This window comes from Notolepis coatsorum, assembly GCF_963971535.1.
Source record: "Notolepis coatsorum genome assembly, chromosome: 13".
Classification (NCBI taxonomy): Eukaryota; Metazoa; Chordata; class Actinopteri; order Aulopiformes; family Paralepididae; genus Notolepis; species Notolepis coatsorum.
The window spans coordinates 53,641,992-53,658,412 of NC_140177.1; the positions used below are offsets into that span (position 1 = coordinate 53,641,992).

The following is a 16,421-nucleotide window of genomic DNA, read 5'->3' on the forward strand; positions in this document are numbered from 1 at the left end:
CAGTACAATACAATTCGACAGATAAGAACTAAAAGATATAGCTGATAGTAGAAAATATTATCAAAATCAAATGAAGAGTTGACCTAAAATAAATTCACTAAAGGGAAAAATTACAAAAACAAAGAAAAGAGATAAAAAAAAAATTTGTGTGTGTGTGTGTATTCCTGTTGGGGCCCCTTGGACTAGATCGACATTGTAAATAAGAAACCTGCTCTTAATGGTTTATCTGGCTAAATAAAGGTAATAATAATAGATTCCATTCATGTCTTAATTAGTTTTTACAGACATCCCATTTTATCACAAAAAAACGAATAGCAATTGAATTGACACATGTGATCTAGCAGATGTAAATGGGAAATATTAATCATATCTGTTGTGTATTTTTACATACATTGTTATGGCTTTATTATTTTAAAATCCCAATAATGTTGTGGGTCCACCAGATCCACAAACATTGGGTGAGTAACAAAACCCCGAAACACCACACAAGGGTGAAAATCCTAAACTGGCACATTTACAGGAAAGTTGATAAATGTTGTGCAAACAAATGAACTGGAATACTGTCCTGCTGCATACTGTAGTTGCACTATAAGCATACAAGTAATAAAGATGTATTTGACTTTTGGTTGTGCCAGATCACGAGTGAATAATCATTGATCACCCTGACATGTTGCCTCAGGTTCTCCCCTGTCTCTAGTCTAGACTGTGTTGTCTGGGATCTCTAGACACGTGATCGAGTTGTGAAGCTTCACAACTTGGTTAACCAATACCCAATAGGAGACACATATTAACACATATTGAATCCATCTACAGTATATCTTTGACTAGAATCCTTCCCCTCTGGGACCATCGGTGACGCACCGCTGAGATCCTTGTCCTCTCAGGAGAGCAGTGCTGCCCTTATCAGCAACAGACTCAGCTCCCAGGTTGTGATGACATTTCAGAGAACACCGGCTGGTCTGAGAGGAGGTCGTCAGGGGAGTTGAAGACATGCCTTTGCTGAGAGAGATCAGCCTGACGGTGAGGACTCGGAGCATCAGAAAGTCAGAGCTGGAGACCCTGGCCAGGCGAGTCTGCCAGATCAGAGAAGAGCTCAGACAGGTAAAGACCCAATGTACCTGAGGTATTGACTGTGACAGTGATGTATACAGTCACTACACTCTGCTTAAGGCTATGGATTGATCTGTGTTCCACTCTGCTGCAGGGAGTGAAGAAGCCCTATAAAAACGTGATAGATGTCTCCTGGGGAGACCCACACAGAGCAGGAGTGAAACCCTTGTCATTTGTCCGGCAGGTAATATACTGTCATCTGTCCAGCCTTTTACTTTCAAACTCTGCAAACTGTCAAAAGTGCATGTCAATTATGTATGTCAAAGTGCGTGTCAATTTTGTATGTCAATGATGTATTTATGTGTACCTCTGTGTGTCTGTGTAACTGACAGGTTCTTGCAACATGCCTTTACCCCAAGCTGGTCAACAGTGACAAACTGCCAGTAGATGTCAAACAGAGAGCTCAGAAACTTCTGGCAGCATGTGATGGAGGGAGTGTGGGTAAGAACTGTGCCTTTGACCCATCCGGTTACTATGTGTCATGGTGTGAACACATATTTGTTTGTGTGTGTGGTGAAGGCGTGAAATACCTTTTCTTTTTATGGTGGGAACAGTGAGTGGCTAGATAAGGAAAAGACAGTGAGGGGTAGTTGTTATAATATGATGCTGCCCTGTGTATGCTTATCTGTTACAAATGAGTGTGTTGGGGTGGCTGGGTAGTGTAGAGGTCAAAGCACTGCAGAGACCAGGGGTTCAAATCCAGATGTCAGGTTTGGTCAGTTGTGTCAGTATGAACACAATCTGCAGTGTGGGAAACTGGTGGGGTATTAGTCCTGGTAGTTGCAACAGCGACTCCTACTGGTCGGCCGGGGCCTGTTCAGCAGGGAGGGGATCTGGGGGAGATAGCATGAACCTCTGTTACACTCTCCCAGTGAAACCCCTGCCTGTCAGGTGAAAAGAAGCGGCTCCACATGTATTAGAGGAGGCATGTGGTAGTCTACACTCTCCCTGGACCGACAGTAGGGCAGCACAATGACCAGAAGGGAATTGGCATAATGACCAACAATTGAGGGATGGGAGAAAAAGTGAAAAGGCAAATAATAAATGAATAAATAAACAAATTAATGTATTAATGAATGCCCCCCCCCCCCCCCCCATTTGTGCAGGTTCATATACCCCAACGGAGGGTATATTATATATACAACACAGGATCTCTAAATTCATATCTCGCCGAGATGGTGGGGTTCCATCTCTCCCTGAAAATATCTTCATCACCTCTGGCTCCCAGAGGTCAATCGTGGTAAGAAGATTGTTGTTGTTACCATCCTTATCCTTGTTCATGTATTCACTGTGAATAAAATAAATATCTCCATCTTAACGAGCCACACTCCTACGCAGAGATGTCTCTATGCCTGTACATCCAAAACACCTCTGCCCAAGAGGGCAAAGATTTGTACCAAATTGGGACATCCGTGATCAAATTTAGTTTGAAAGAAAGTGCAGCTATAACGTTGAATAGGGTATATACAGAGTATCACTAATAACCAAAAATTAAACTTGTATGAATATTTATGAGTTATGCATTGATGTAATTATCAGAAAAGTAAACAGACTATTAGTGTCTACTACTACTATGTATTTTCTGCAAAGGAAACCATATGGTTGCGTTTGTCGTTGTGATTGGTGGATCAAGAAAAAAGGGCAGGGCTTGAGATAAATCAATTATCTCACCCCGTTGGCAGATTTATTTAGCTTGTTTCAAGGAAAATAATACAAGATTCAATAGGGAGGTGTAGTCTGACTTCACTGGTTGTTCCACCCGTATAGGGATTTATCATTGGGAAAATGGATTATCGGCTATTGTAACAATTCTGCCGCATGGAATTTGAAAAACGTTCCACTTTTGCACAAAATGAGTTCCCTTCTATCACTAACATTATTGTTTAAGCATTTTTGGTTGAAATAAAATTCTGCGATTTTCTTTAATGATTAATTGCGAATATTTTCATGTTGAGCTATAGATTGTGGATGAATAAGCACAGAAAGGTACACCATGCCAATGTTAATGCTTTATTGGTTTTAAACGAGACGATTTAGAAATGGGCAATGGGGAAATGCATTGGGTTGGACAGAGAGTGGAACACGAAAAACGGCAATGACGTAACCACTACACCTCCCTATTACTTAAAATGAATGTTGTAGTGTGAGTAGTTTTCCTCGTCATCACCACTGTCATGATCATGATCATTATCATCATCTTCAAGTTTATCTCAACATTCTCTTTTCACTGGGTTCCATAGCAAATTATAAAACTGTTGGTGAACAGCGAGGCCTCGTTTCCAACAGGGGTGTTGATTCCAGTGCCATGTCACCCCACTTCCAATATGGCACTGCAGGGGCTTGGAGCAGCCATTGTGCCCTACTACCTAACTGAGGAGCAGGGCTGGGCCCTGCAGACAAGTGAGCTGTCTAGAGCACTACACTCTGCAAAGGGTGTCTGTAATCCTATGGCTCTGTATGTGATAAACCCTGGAAATCCTACAGGTAATGAACCACTTGTTCTACAGTGAATCTACAGTATGACCTTGGGGATCACTTCTGTTCCCTCAGCCCAGTGTTCCCAGGGCCAAAAGTTAGTCAGTCCACTCTTCCCTTATAACACAATTTTAGGCCCTATGCTCCCTCATCATAAACATCTGAGAGTACATTGGGCTCAGAGAACATGGGGCTGAGGGAACATTGGGCTGAGGGAACATGGGGCTGAGGGAACATTGGGCTGAGGGAACATGGGGCTGAGGGAACATGGGGCTGAGGGAACATGGGGCTATATCGGCCTCATCCAGGCATGTGTCGTTTGCCAGTCTTGGTTGTAACTGCAGGTCCGTTTCTTTTGACTGCTTTCCATCTTGAATGATTCATAGTTCGCTTGTAATGTTGTTGTGTTTTCTTTTTTGACAGCTCGCTAAACGTTGACAGACGCGCTACATTTTGACAGCGCGCTAAATTACTATAACCAATCAGATCTGCGATATGAGGTAGCGTCACGACTCTCACGAGCAGAGCGCTAAATTACTACCTAACCAATCAGATCTGCGATATGAGGTAGCGACACGAGCAGAGCAATGTGTGTGGACAAGAGGCGGGTTGCTACGTTTACTGTAGGGAGGGGCTTTTAGACCAATGTTTTTTTTTTGCTTCGAAAAGAGGGACATCCTCTCAATATGTGGGATGCGGGACATTCGGTCAAATGGTGGGACAGTACAACCAAAAGTGGGACACCTGGTCACCCTAGGAGGGGGTGGGTGGGAGAGAAATATACATACGGCGGGGAGAGAATATATACATGCGGTGGGGAGGAGACTGTCTATTAAGAGGGGGTGGGGGTTTTGGACATTTACGGTGGCCAGTTTAGAATTGCAGCCTCCCGTAGGTGCTCTTTAAGAGCGGTTTTGAATGCGGTAGGGATTCACATTCCTTTACAGCTTTGGGTAGGGCGTTCCACATTGATGTGGCTGAGGGAACATGGGGCTGAGGGAACATGGGGCTAAGGGAACACTGGGCTGAGGGAACATGGGGCTGACTGAGGGAACACTGGGCTGAGGGAACACTGGGCTGAGGGAACACTGGGCTGAGGGAACATGGGGCTGACTGAGGGAACATTGGGCTGATGGAACATGGGGCTGAGGGAACATGGGGCTGAGGGAACATGGGGCTGAGGGAACATTGGGCTGATGGAACATGGGGCTGAGGGAACACTGGGCTGAGGGAACACTGGGCTGAGGGAACACTGGGCTGAGGGAACATGGGGCTGACTGAGGGAACATTGGGCTGATGGAACATGGGGCTGAGGGAACATGGGGCTGAGGGAACATGGGGCTGAGGGAACATTGGGCTGATGGAACATGGGGCTGAGGGAACATGGGGCTGATGGAACATGGGGCTGAGGGAACACTGGGCTGAGGGAACACTGGGCTGAGGGAACACTGGGCTGAGGGAACATGGGGCTGACTGAGGGAACATTGGGCTGATGGAACATGGGGCTGAGGGAACATGGGGCTGAGGGAACATGGGGCTGAGGGAACATTGGGCTGATGGAACATGGGGATGAGGGAACATTGGGCTGAGGGAACATGGGGCTGAGGGAACATAGGGTAAACCCTGTGACTTTATCTCATGGCATCTTTCTTCTTTGTGGTTGCCTAGGTCATGTTCAAAACAGGAAATCGATGGAAGCGGTCATCCAGTTTGCTGCCGAACAGAAACTCTTCCTCATGGCTGACGAGGTGATTGCCTTGTAGTAGGTTGTAGTGTTTTTGTCCATCCTGACACAAGTCAACTCGTAAAGATAACTGCACATTTCTATATTCACTGTTGAATATTTCCCTCAACTCCACCCGCACTGTGCACAGGTATATCAAGACAACGTGTTTGGCGAGGGGAGCACGTTCACGTCCTATAAGAAAGTTCTGGCTGAGATGGGGCCTCCTTTCTCTGACACAGTGGAGCTGGCCTCCTTCCATTCAGCGTCCAAAGGTTACATGGGAGAGTGAGTTCAACGTCCAGTATTTCACAAAGCAGGATTAGCAAGTTATAGCTTTTAACTTTGTCTTCTCATATTTTAATCTGTATAATTAAACTTGAATATTCAAGTCAAGTCAAGTCAAGTCAAGTCAAGTCAAGTCAAGTCAAGTCAAGTCAAGTCAAGTCAAGTCAAGTCAAGTCAAGTCAAGAGTTTTAATTGTCACGGCATACAAGTATACAATGAAATGCGGGTGGTCTTGCCCGCAACGATGTGCAATACAGTGGTACAACATATAATAGAATCCAATAAAAAAAAAAAACATTGTGCAATAAACAGGTAACAGGTAACATGGTGTGACATCTCGGTATCTGTACATAGTTATTTACAGAGCATATAGGACATGCTAGGTAGCTTTGGTAGTGCAATACACTGTTCCTGTTATACTAAAGTGGCCTTTCCTTTTGGCCATAAGTGTGCGTGTGTGCGGCAGCCCGCTCATGTTAAAGTGGCTGCTAGTGTGTGAGCGTGCACAGCGTGCGTGTCGTGTGTGTGCTCATGTGTGCTTATGTGTGGATAGTTCAGTGTTCTGTGGTACTCAATGTTCATTGTTCAGGACTCTGATGGCCTGGGGGAAGAAGCTAAGCCTAAGCCTCTCTGTCCTAGTAGCTGGGGTTCGCAGGCGTCTGCCTGACCTCAGCAGCTGAAACAGGCTGTTATTGGGGTGGTGGGGGTCTTTCATTATTCTGCAGGCTCTGGATTTGCACCTCTTGTTGTATAGAACCTGCAGGGGAGGTAGTGCAATACCCGTGGTACGCTCGGCTGAGCGCACCACTCTCTGTAGGGCCTTCTTGTCCTGTGCCGTGCTGTTTCCATACCAGGCAGTGATGTTTCCGGTCAAGATGCTCTCTACAGCCCCTGAGTAGAAGGACTGGAGTATCTTCCCCGATACTCTGAACTTCCTTAACTGTCTCAGGTGGTAGAGGCGCTGTTTCGCCTTCTTTACTACTGTGTCTATGTGTGTTGACCATGTCAGATCCTCTGAGATGTGGGCCCCCAGGTACTTAAAGCTGCTCACCCTGTCCACGGTAGCCCCGTTAATCATCAGTGGTGTGTGCGTCTCCTGCTGTCCTCTCCTATAATCCACGATCAGCTCCTTGGTTTTACCAATGTTCAGGAGCAGGCTGTTGTCCTGGCACCAGCGTTCCAGTACCTCAACCTCCTCCCGGTAGGCCTTCTCGTCGTTGTCCGAGATCAGCCCCACCACCACCGTGTCGTCTGCGAACTTCACTATGGAGTTGGAGCTGAACTTGGCCACACAATCGTGTGTGTAGAGTGAGTACAGCAGGGGGCTCAGAACACAGCCCTGGGGGGACCCGATGCTCAGGGTGATGGTGTTGGAGGTCTGACCCCCCACCCTGACCGCCTGGGGTCTTTCGTTCAGGAAGTCCAGTACCCAGGCGCTCAGGGCGGAGCTCAGACCTAGCTCGATCAGCTTGTCCACCAGTCTGGTGGGGACTATGGTGTTGATTTATGCTGGCCATTCTAGGCCTAAAGTGTCTCCAAACTCCTTTGAGCCCGGGGTTTAGGTCCATACGTTTCTGGCGGTCGTATGACGTACCCGCCAGTGTTGCTTTAATAAAAAAAGTAGAAAAAACAAACATAATAGCTAAAAGTGTGTACATCGTTGCGGAGCTAAACCAGAGGCGTCTGACAGGGGTCGCGTCCTCAGATATTGAATGTGATTCAGTCATACATATTTTATTTATGAACAAAATATCAGAACTTATTCAATAATATTTTTTGGAAACTTGTCTAACTGCTAACCTGACACGTCAGACCCATGGAACATACGCAAGCTTGCATAACTGCATGATCCTGCTTCATTGATAATATTCACACGGAGGCCATTTTGCTCTTATGTCATGCTCAGGTTGGGATTCATGTCAATACAATGAAATCCCCTCCCGAGCTCCCATTTGGACCAAACATTGCTATTATAAAGGTCATTTTCCGCCTCTCCTCACAGGTGTGGTCTGCGTGGCGGCTATGTGGAGCTGGTCAACCTGGACCCGATCATCATGAAGTACGCCCACACACTGTTCTCCACAGACTCCTGCTCAGCTGTGATGGGACAAATAGCCCTAGACCTCATGGGCCACCCCCCACAACCCGGGGACCCCTCATATTCCCTCTATGATGAGGTGAGAGCCAATCATAGGATCCAAATTCATGACCAAAGATAGATGATTCCAATTAAAGGACCAATAGGAGGCTGCCGGTTTTTGGCATTATATCTATTATTATATCTCGACAATCATAAATAGTACAAAAAAAACCGAAATGTTGTTCCAGTAAGGGGCAGGAGCTAAAACAACATCCAATCAAATGAACCACCAAGTCAAATTATTGGAATAAGTGAGCTCAGACTGTCTATCAAACCCTCACGCCAACCAAAGGCTATACCAGTGCATGTACACAAAGGCCTGCTGCTAACACAATAGCTGCCAGCTAGCTACCTAGCGGGGCGTGGCTTTGGAAGCATCCTGATCTTCATTCTGATTGAGAAGGGCGTGGTCGAATTCGGTTTAAGGATTTGAAAAAAGTTCTGCCCAAAATCAACAGCCACCTATTGCTTCTTTAAGAGTCATGTTGCAATACCTCATATACCACCTGATGTAGTATGATGGTCAAATAATAACCTGCTCTTTCTAAAGACATGGAGGAAGATGTCACAATGCACCAGGAAAGTGCACACTTTTAAGTAAAGGCAACAAAAGACGATCTTAGTCTAAAGGTGCTTTTGAGAGTGTGGATCTGGATGACTGCTCACCAGCTGTGTCCTGTATATGTTGCTACATGACCTATATGTTGCTACATGACCAACTCCTACTGTAGGACCTGGTTTTTCAACTTTGTGAAATTATGTTTTTATTTTTATTTGACCTTCTTCTCTCCTCCTGCAGGAGACCCAAAGCATCCGGGCCATGCTGGTCCATAATGTGAACCAGGTCATTGAAGTTCTAAACGGCCTGCCAGGTTTCAGCTGCCAGTCCATGAATGGAGGGGCTTTTGTGTCCCCCAGATTACATCTCCCACCGAGAGCCATTCAAAAGGCCAAGGTTAGAATTATCGGCAGCCATATTTGTGTGTATTAAATACAGACCTAAAATATCGGCCATAAAAGCAAATTCATCATCGGTATTGGCCAAAAAGTTTAATATCAGTGCATCCTTAGTTAGAATACTGTCTCACAGAGCCCAGCACACAGCCGTGTTAATGTCCAGTGCTTCACACTGTAGATACAGTATTTTGTCAATACGTGAGATGTCTTTGGACATTCCAGGAGCTAGGAATGCCGCCAGACCGCTTCTACTGCAACAAACTACTAGAGGAAGCTGGGCTGTGTGTTGTTCCTGGCTGTGAGCACGGGCAGGAGGACGACACCCACCATATCAGGTATCGTTTGTCAACAGGATATGCAAGAGTTCGTAAAAAGTACATGTGCCAATGTTTTCCCAAGACAAAAACACAAAACGTTGAGAATTCAACTGTTGTTTTCATAGTGCACCTTAGGTACTTGAGCAAATAGCACATGCATCAAAACAAATGCATCATCACTTTTTGAGGTCATTGATCCTCTCGTCTCTCTGCAGATTCTGTGTCATGACGCCTGTGGAGACTATGAGGGAAGTACTGAAACGATTGACCCGCTTCCACCTGCACTTCCTGGAGGAGTCGTCTTGAAGAGGCAACAGAAAGATGACTTTTATTCTATTCTTATGCATTGTTTTTATGACAATAAATATTTGACAGAATATAGCATTTGCATCTTTTGTCTCGCCATCTCGCTCACGTCTCTAGATACTCATTAACAAGAGTAAAATATACTCTACTTCTGCTTTTCAAAAAGCAAATAAGCCAGAGTCCACAATCCATTCAACAAATGGATTTCACAACTCCAGTCCATATTATGCACCACAGTAACACCTACTGTGAACAAACAATCCACTTGGGTCAGTAGAGTCCCGATTGCTTCAGAGCATTTCAGTGTCCGTTTAAAAACCGTATCTGTCATATAGTTTTTCTCCAGGCATCATTTAACAGCTCACCTCATCACATTGTCAGTAGGTAAAACATGATACATCACATACAAATATTTCATCACCTTCTCTTAATTCCTCAGCGCCAACCAGGGCACTCATTTAACACTTCAAAAAGTACAACCGTTTACTCTTCTCAGACGGGGGGGTGACAGGGGCTCAGGAGGTGGAGTCTAGTCTAGTAATCGGAAGGTTCCCGGTTCGATTCCAGCTCCTCCCGGCAGCGTGTGTGAATGTGTGAGTGAATGGGTGTGAAGCGCTTTGGATAAAAGCAGTCCATTTACAGTCAATGGTAAATGTGGATTGATGTAAAAATAAGTAATCAATCCACTTCACTGTCGCTGTGGAGCATCTGAGAGTGCGGGTTAGAGTTGGTGTTATTGAGCAGCTCCACCAGCAGGGAGAGGAGCTTGGCGTCCTGGAGGGCGGGGGACGCGGTGCTGCTGAGTTTGCGGAACATCATGGTCTGGATGGACGTGCGCAGCTCCCACAGCAGCTCCCAGGTCTCCAGCGACAGCTCACAGCGCACCAGGGGCTGGCCGACGAATGCCACCTCGACACGGTCTCCAGTCACTAGGAGAGGAGAGGACGGGAGAGATGTGTGGGAATGAGTTTATGAGAAGAAATCGAAAGGATCGTCTCTTTTGTGGGGTGCAGGTGATCGATCCCCCTGAAGATCCTGAAGTTTAACAGTACCCCCCCCCCACACACACACACGATCACTTCGGCAGTGATTTAGTTGTTGACGTTTTGGTCACAAAGATGTCTTGAGACATCTTACGATTACGTAAATTACTTTGGAAAGGACCATTTTAAATAAAAGCCACTGTGATGTGACAATTGACCCATCTCAAACCCGCCCTCTTTTCTTGACCCCACCCTCCAATCACAACTGTTGCTGCCCTCAGAGGGAATTGTACATCAATTGTACATTGATTGATTGAAAACTTTATTAACAGATTGCAGAATGGGTACAATACAGTATGGCTCAATACACACAATTGTACTTTCGTCTTGTTTACATCAGGGTCCACCATTTTCAATTCATCATGACATTAACCCTTTCAGTGCCACGGACGACATATCTCGTTTTATCAGCCCCGCCATTGAGTGCCCACGACGACAAATATAGTTTTATTTTTTTATTAGCGATCTGAATTCATATTTCATCAACCGAGTCTCCCGTTGGTACACCAGCCCCTACAGGAGCTCAGATTGGAAAAAAGCGCCCCCTATCGTCTATCCCTGTGTAACTGCAGGTCAGTCACTTAGACCTGGGATCTGTAGATCTCTGGGGGGCGAGCCAACTGGCTCCTTGTGCTGGCGAGCAGTCTGCTCAAGAGGGATCTGCTTGCGGGACGGAAATCAGCCTGGAATATATATTTACAGCAGCCAATAATCAATCAATAAGCGTGATCGATATTTGGAATGGCGATCAGGAATTGGAATACTCTTTTTGGAGAACATCTGATCTAAGGTAAGGAGTCTATGTTACCAGTCTTGGGGTAATCGAATCTGTATTCACGGAGATATCTGCGTGTCCCCCATGTGTGATGTGGCTGTTTGGCTGTAATCGCTGATGAGGAAATAAGAGAATCGATTTTTCAGCTCGCGTCTATAGTGTGCATACCAGTGGAGGTTTCTCTATGACAACACGTGAAATACAAATTCACTCATAATTCATAATTATTATTAATTTACATATACATATATATATATATTTTTTTTTAATTATTATTATGATTTTTTTTATTATAAATGTTTTCTTCTGTAAAAAAAATGCCAGCTAATTATTTTTTCTTCAAAAATTGCCAAAATTGACAGCTCTGAGCAGGCCTGCACTGCAGTATTGCCTGCAGTAATTATTCGTGCAGAATATCTGCACAGGTTGACCCATTGTTAAATAAATAATAAATAGCCAATCGAAATAGGCCATTAACTTCATCTAAGCACGGACTGTGCAGTTAAACTCTTGCCATTGAATGGAGGATTTAATGATTGACAGCCCTTGACATCCAATACACGGAGGTTTAATGATTGGCAGCCTTGCAAATCCAATCAGAGTCTGCCTGGTAAAATACATTCAGAACTGCAGCTGGGCTGGCGTCAGTGTTCTAGTCAAAGTTGTGTTCCATCATCTCATGTGTGCATTTTGCCTGAAGAAGAACATTAATTTGCCTAATATAATCATTCATATTTTAAGATCTTTATTCACTTGTTCACTTATTGTTGTGCACTGGACGATATATATATATTTTTTATCTCAGTTGAAGACTAGTGTAGTTGTAGTTGACGTGAACGTGCCATCTTGGACAGTGAAGGCAAGCTAACTTGTAGCTAGTAGTTTACAGTACAGCTGTAACAACACACAGTAGGCTAAATTAAACTTTGCGCCAACATTAGGACCGAAGTATAAACCAGCAACTGAGCAACATGAAGAAGTGGACTTATGCACCTGGATCAGAAAAAAGTAAGTTGTAGTTTGTAAAACGAAAGCCTGATTAGCCTGGATGCTAACGTTAGCTAACTGTTTAGAGAACAATGTTGTTAACTTGGCTATGTCACACATAAACACAATGTAATGTATCACGTTGGCTGCTAATGCAGCCTGCAGATAATATTTGCATGTGCACTGTGTTAGTGTAAATGAATGAATGTTGCCGCTAGCTTGTGGCTAGGCTAGCGTTCTTTGCTAATGGCTAATGTTAGCTAGCCGAATTGTTTAGACTTGATTAAGGGATTGAATGAAACGTTGTTAACTTGGCTATGTCACATATAAACACAATGTAATGTATCACGTTGGCTGCTGGCTGCTAATGCAGCCTGCAGATAATATTTGCATGTGCACTGTGTTAGTGTAAATGAATGAATGTTGCCGCTAGCTTGTGGCTAGGCTAGCATTCTTTGCTAACGTTAGCTAGCTGAATTGTTTAGAGACTTAAGGGATTGGAACGTTGTTAACTTGGCTATGTCACATATAAACACAATGTAATGTATCACGTTGGCTGCTGGCTGCTAATGCAGCCTGCAGATAATATTTGCATGTGCACTGCGTTAGTGGTGCTGCCTAAATGAATGAATGTTTGCCGCTAGCTTGTGGCTCAGATCTAGTGCCTCTGTGGAGGAGGAAGTAAACATTGCCAGGCAATCTGGTCAATGTAGTTCTCCCTCTTTTCACTCAGTTAAAGGAGACATGACATGCTGGTTTGATGAAATGTATAGTGTAAATGAAATGAATAGTGTATGTATATTCAATAGTAGTATTGATAGTATATTAGCCACTGTATACTGTACATGGTCTGCTTGGTTTGATCGGGCCGCCGAGCCATGGTCTGCTTGGTTTGATCGGGCCGCCGAGCCATGGTCTGCTTGGTTTGATTTAGGGGAGTGGTCTGCCCTGCGGGGGGGCCCCGACATATTGCGCAACGCCACTGCATACCATTGACTCAGAAAGGTCTGTTTTATTGAAATCGTCACAGCAGTATAGTTTGTTTATACTTCAGAAGGATGATATTTAAACATGGTCCCCAAAATGAATGGAAGCGAATGAGGAGCCTGACACCTGGGAGAAATGGGGGTGTTGCAGCATTGGGGATGTTTAAAAAAATATAATTTAATATATAATATAATAATTTGTGCTTCACCTAAAAATGGTCAGCAGCCTCCACTGGTGCATACGTACACATATACTATCGATAATCTAGCGTTTATTTGAAAACCATTCATAAATAGGCCGAAAAATGACAACGTTTTTGTGTATTCTAGAATATTCCAGTAAATGTCTTTTATCATGGAATCTTTATATTTTCCTTGAAAACGAGGGCTTTTCAAAATGCTATAAAACGAAAAAGGAATCGATAAAAAACCAATCCGTTTCGACAATGTTGACTGCAAAACGAGTCATTGATAAGCGACGGGCAGATTAGACACATAGCCATAATTTAAAACATAGATTAGGCGTTTTTAACGCTTTTAACATTGAAGTGGATGGTGGCATTCAACGGGGTAAATCAATGTTAATCAAAGGCAATGAAAGTGTTAATGACATACAGAGTGGCTTTTATTCAAAAGAGTCTTTTATTTAAAACTCGTCTGTTTTCACAAGATTTTACCTAAGAGTAGATTTCCACCTCAGAGGGAAAGCAACAGCTGTGATCCGAGGAACAAGGGAAGAGGGCGAGGCTTAATACAGCTGTGGTCTACCAACCTTTTTCTGTGAGGTCACAGTCCGTGAGAAGCAGCAGGGCCAGTGGAGAGGCGGTGGAGGAATCTCTGATGAACACGCCGCCTTCGGACTTGACGGCATTGAAGAAAGTCAGCCAGCGACTGGGGAGCTCGTCCTTCCCCCTACAGAGACACGTGAACACGATGTAACGTACACCACAATAACACATTATACGGGACTATTACAACAAGCAGTGCACTGATGACACCTTTTCACTGCCGATGACGAGTACTAAACCTTTGGCCAATACTGATTACCGATCCGATCCACTAGTTTTACTGGAGCGGACAGTACAGACTTTAGACCAGACCTGGGCATTGTTCCGCGGGATGATTCTGACCGGCCCGCGAAAGATTACATGATAATAATTTTTTCTTCTTTTTTTTACTTTTCATGTCAACGTTCACACGCACAATATACGCTTACCTAGGATTTGACTTGATTCAACAACAAAGCAGTCGGGGCAAGCCGAACCGGTATCGATTCACAGGTACCGGTACCGTATCGGTTCAAATGTGAACGGTACCCATCCCTACTGAACACACAACTGCAGGGCAAGGGCATTTTTGCTCATGAAATGCATAGCCATGTGAAAGCCTTCATGACAAAGTTGCAATTAATTTCAAGGCAACTAGGCAGCAACAATCTCAAACACATGAAAACCCTGAAAGAAGTCAAACCATCAGCTGATCACCGGCACAGGTACTCATCCATGTTGGGAGCACTGCATGATGAATTTTCAAGGCCTTTAAGATTTCAAAAAGGTTGAGGATGAAATGCAGCTGGTTTCCTCTCCCTTTACCTGCAGTGTTGATAGTTGTTCAGCTTGAACTCATTGACCTGCAGTCTGATTCACTACTGAAAGAGCACTTTAAGTCAGCATCACTGCTAGAGTTCTACTCTGCTCTCAAGGAGGATAACTTTCCAAACATGAGGAGACATGCTCAGAAGATGGTGGTTCTCTTTGGATCCACCTACATATGTGAACAGACATTCTCAGTCATGACGTTTACCAAGTCCAGGTACAGATCCTCTGTCACTGATGAACATCTGGCAGCTGTGCTTCGCATCTCCACCTCAGACATGCAACCTGACTTTGATGGACTTGTTAAAGCTCAACAGAGACTGGATTTCTCACACTGAATGAAAAGAAAGAAAGAACTGAAGAACACTAAAATGTGGAAATATAACAAGTGAAATGGGACACTTGATATTTTTTTTTTTCAAAGTTCTGAAAACATTAAATGTTTAATATAGGCATGTAAAGTAAAAAAGGCTACAAAACTGGGACACTTTTATTTACACAGTTCAGTGACATGTCTTGTTTATTTTTGCTATAAGATGATGTGATGTCTTTAGAAAGCTAAGAAAATCCTTGTTTCAATAGTATATGAAACTCAAAATGCCCTTTGTTATTAACACTATGATCGCCGATGACGAGTTTACACGTCATTCCTAGCCATGCTCATTCTGCCGAAGACGCCGTAACTCAAAAATCTGTGATCGGAATCATATTTCCCCTTCGGAGCCCTGAGACACACTGCTGATCTCCTCTCAACTCTCTAGCGGTTCAAGAGCGCCATCTGGTGGCAGATCGGCAGATCGAAACCGGAAATCAACCTTTGACCCGGCAGGGCTCACTCCATATGTGGTCCAGGCACTCGCTAATGTTAGAGAGACTCCGTCTTCACACAGTGAACATCGATCGGTGGAAATAACTCGAAAAAACAACATGATTTGGACGTATATACTATTATACAACCTGGAAATAGATCGGGCATTTCTCCATCCCATAATAGAGAAAATTCTGTTCCACGATCATCTGCCAGCGGCGCGAGGAAGCCACGTGAGTTTCAACGTTATATTCTAACATCTTCTATACTAACTGCTATGATGAACATATGACCCACATTAGATGAATGGTATAACGTTGCCCACGGAATTATAAACGCCCCCTCGCCCATCCGGTCAACATCAGATGACGTGTAGTAACTTCCAGAACCACGTCCAGTTGAAATATTTGATCTCGCACAGATTCCTACCAAACTGTATTTGATCATCAATATAATGCATTTGGAGCTATAAATCACGTTCTGGAGAAAGCTGCACAAAAAGATAAAAACATATTTATACTTTAGACCATATTTTAGTATGAATATGTGAATGAAAAAGTTTAACGTTGATACACCCTGAACAATACATATAGGACATTGAATGGGCCATAATAATGGCAATCTAGCAATAGAATTTAAAAAGGTATAGCCCTGCAAAGAAGGGGAACTTCTCCATAGACAAATAGAGCTGGCAAGGGATGGTAAATCATGAATTTTAATGATGGCGATCAAAGTGTTAATGTTTCACATTTTGTTTATCATTTTGGAAATAAATTCTATTTGAATAAATGATATTTTTGAAAGCTAACCTCACCTTTTAATTGCCAAATAATAACATACACTCTTACCAGGGGTCAAAACAATGCCATTTACTGCTTTTTATATAGAAATAAAAGGTATATTATGCATAA

The 16,421-nt window shown here is 43.8% G+C and overlaps 2 protein-coding genes across 2 annotated transcripts in view; one reads left to right on the plus strand and one right to left on the minus strand.

Annotated features, from left to right (window-relative positions):
* Positions 1-986: 986 nt before the first annotated feature.
* LOC311239359 (alanine aminotransferase 2) lies at positions 987-9,359 on the plus strand. Its single transcript, XM_084327665.1, has 11 exons — positions 987-1,101; positions 1,205-1,294; positions 1,443-1,551; positions 2,217-2,350; positions 3,351-3,594; positions 5,254-5,333; positions 5,460-5,596; positions 7,599-7,773; positions 8,536-8,691; positions 8,916-9,028; positions 9,226-9,359. Exons 1-11 carry the CDS (start codon positions 991-993, stop codon positions 9,314-9,316), a joined length of 1,440 nt encoding a protein of 479 aa, XP_084183791.1. The 5' UTR covers positions 987-990; the 3' UTR covers positions 9,317-9,359.
* A 26-nt stretch (positions 9,360-9,385) lies between these two features.
* dhx30 (DEAH (Asp-Glu-Ala-His) box helicase 30) overlaps positions 9,386-16,421 on the minus strand; it is a gene marked incomplete at its 5' end in the record, with an annotated part of 54,291 nt that continues 47,255 nt past the window's right edge. Inside the window, 2 exons of the mRNA XM_084327850.1 lie at positions 9,386-10,245; positions 13,880-14,019. Coding sequence (XP_084183976.1) covers positions 9,995-10,245; positions 13,880-14,019 — 391 coding nt within the window. The 3' untranslated portion in view covers positions 9,386-9,994. The remainder of the gene's footprint in view (positions 10,246-13,879; positions 14,020-16,421) is intronic.

Bases quoted from the DNA above. Each gene is read 5' to 3' on its own strand.
- LOC311239359 (XM_084327665.1), top strand. From the start codon at position 991: ATGCCTTTGCTGAGAGAGATCAGCCTGACGGTGAGGACTCGGAGCATC. The intron at 1,552-2,216 runs GTAAGAACTGTG...CCATTTGTGCAG, and splicing joins ATGTGATGGAGGGAGTGTGG to GTTCATATACCCCAACGGAG. The intron at 8,692-8,915 runs GTTAGAATTATC...TGGACATTCCAG, and splicing joins GAGCCATTCAAAAGGCCAAG to GAGCTAGGAATGCCGCCAGA.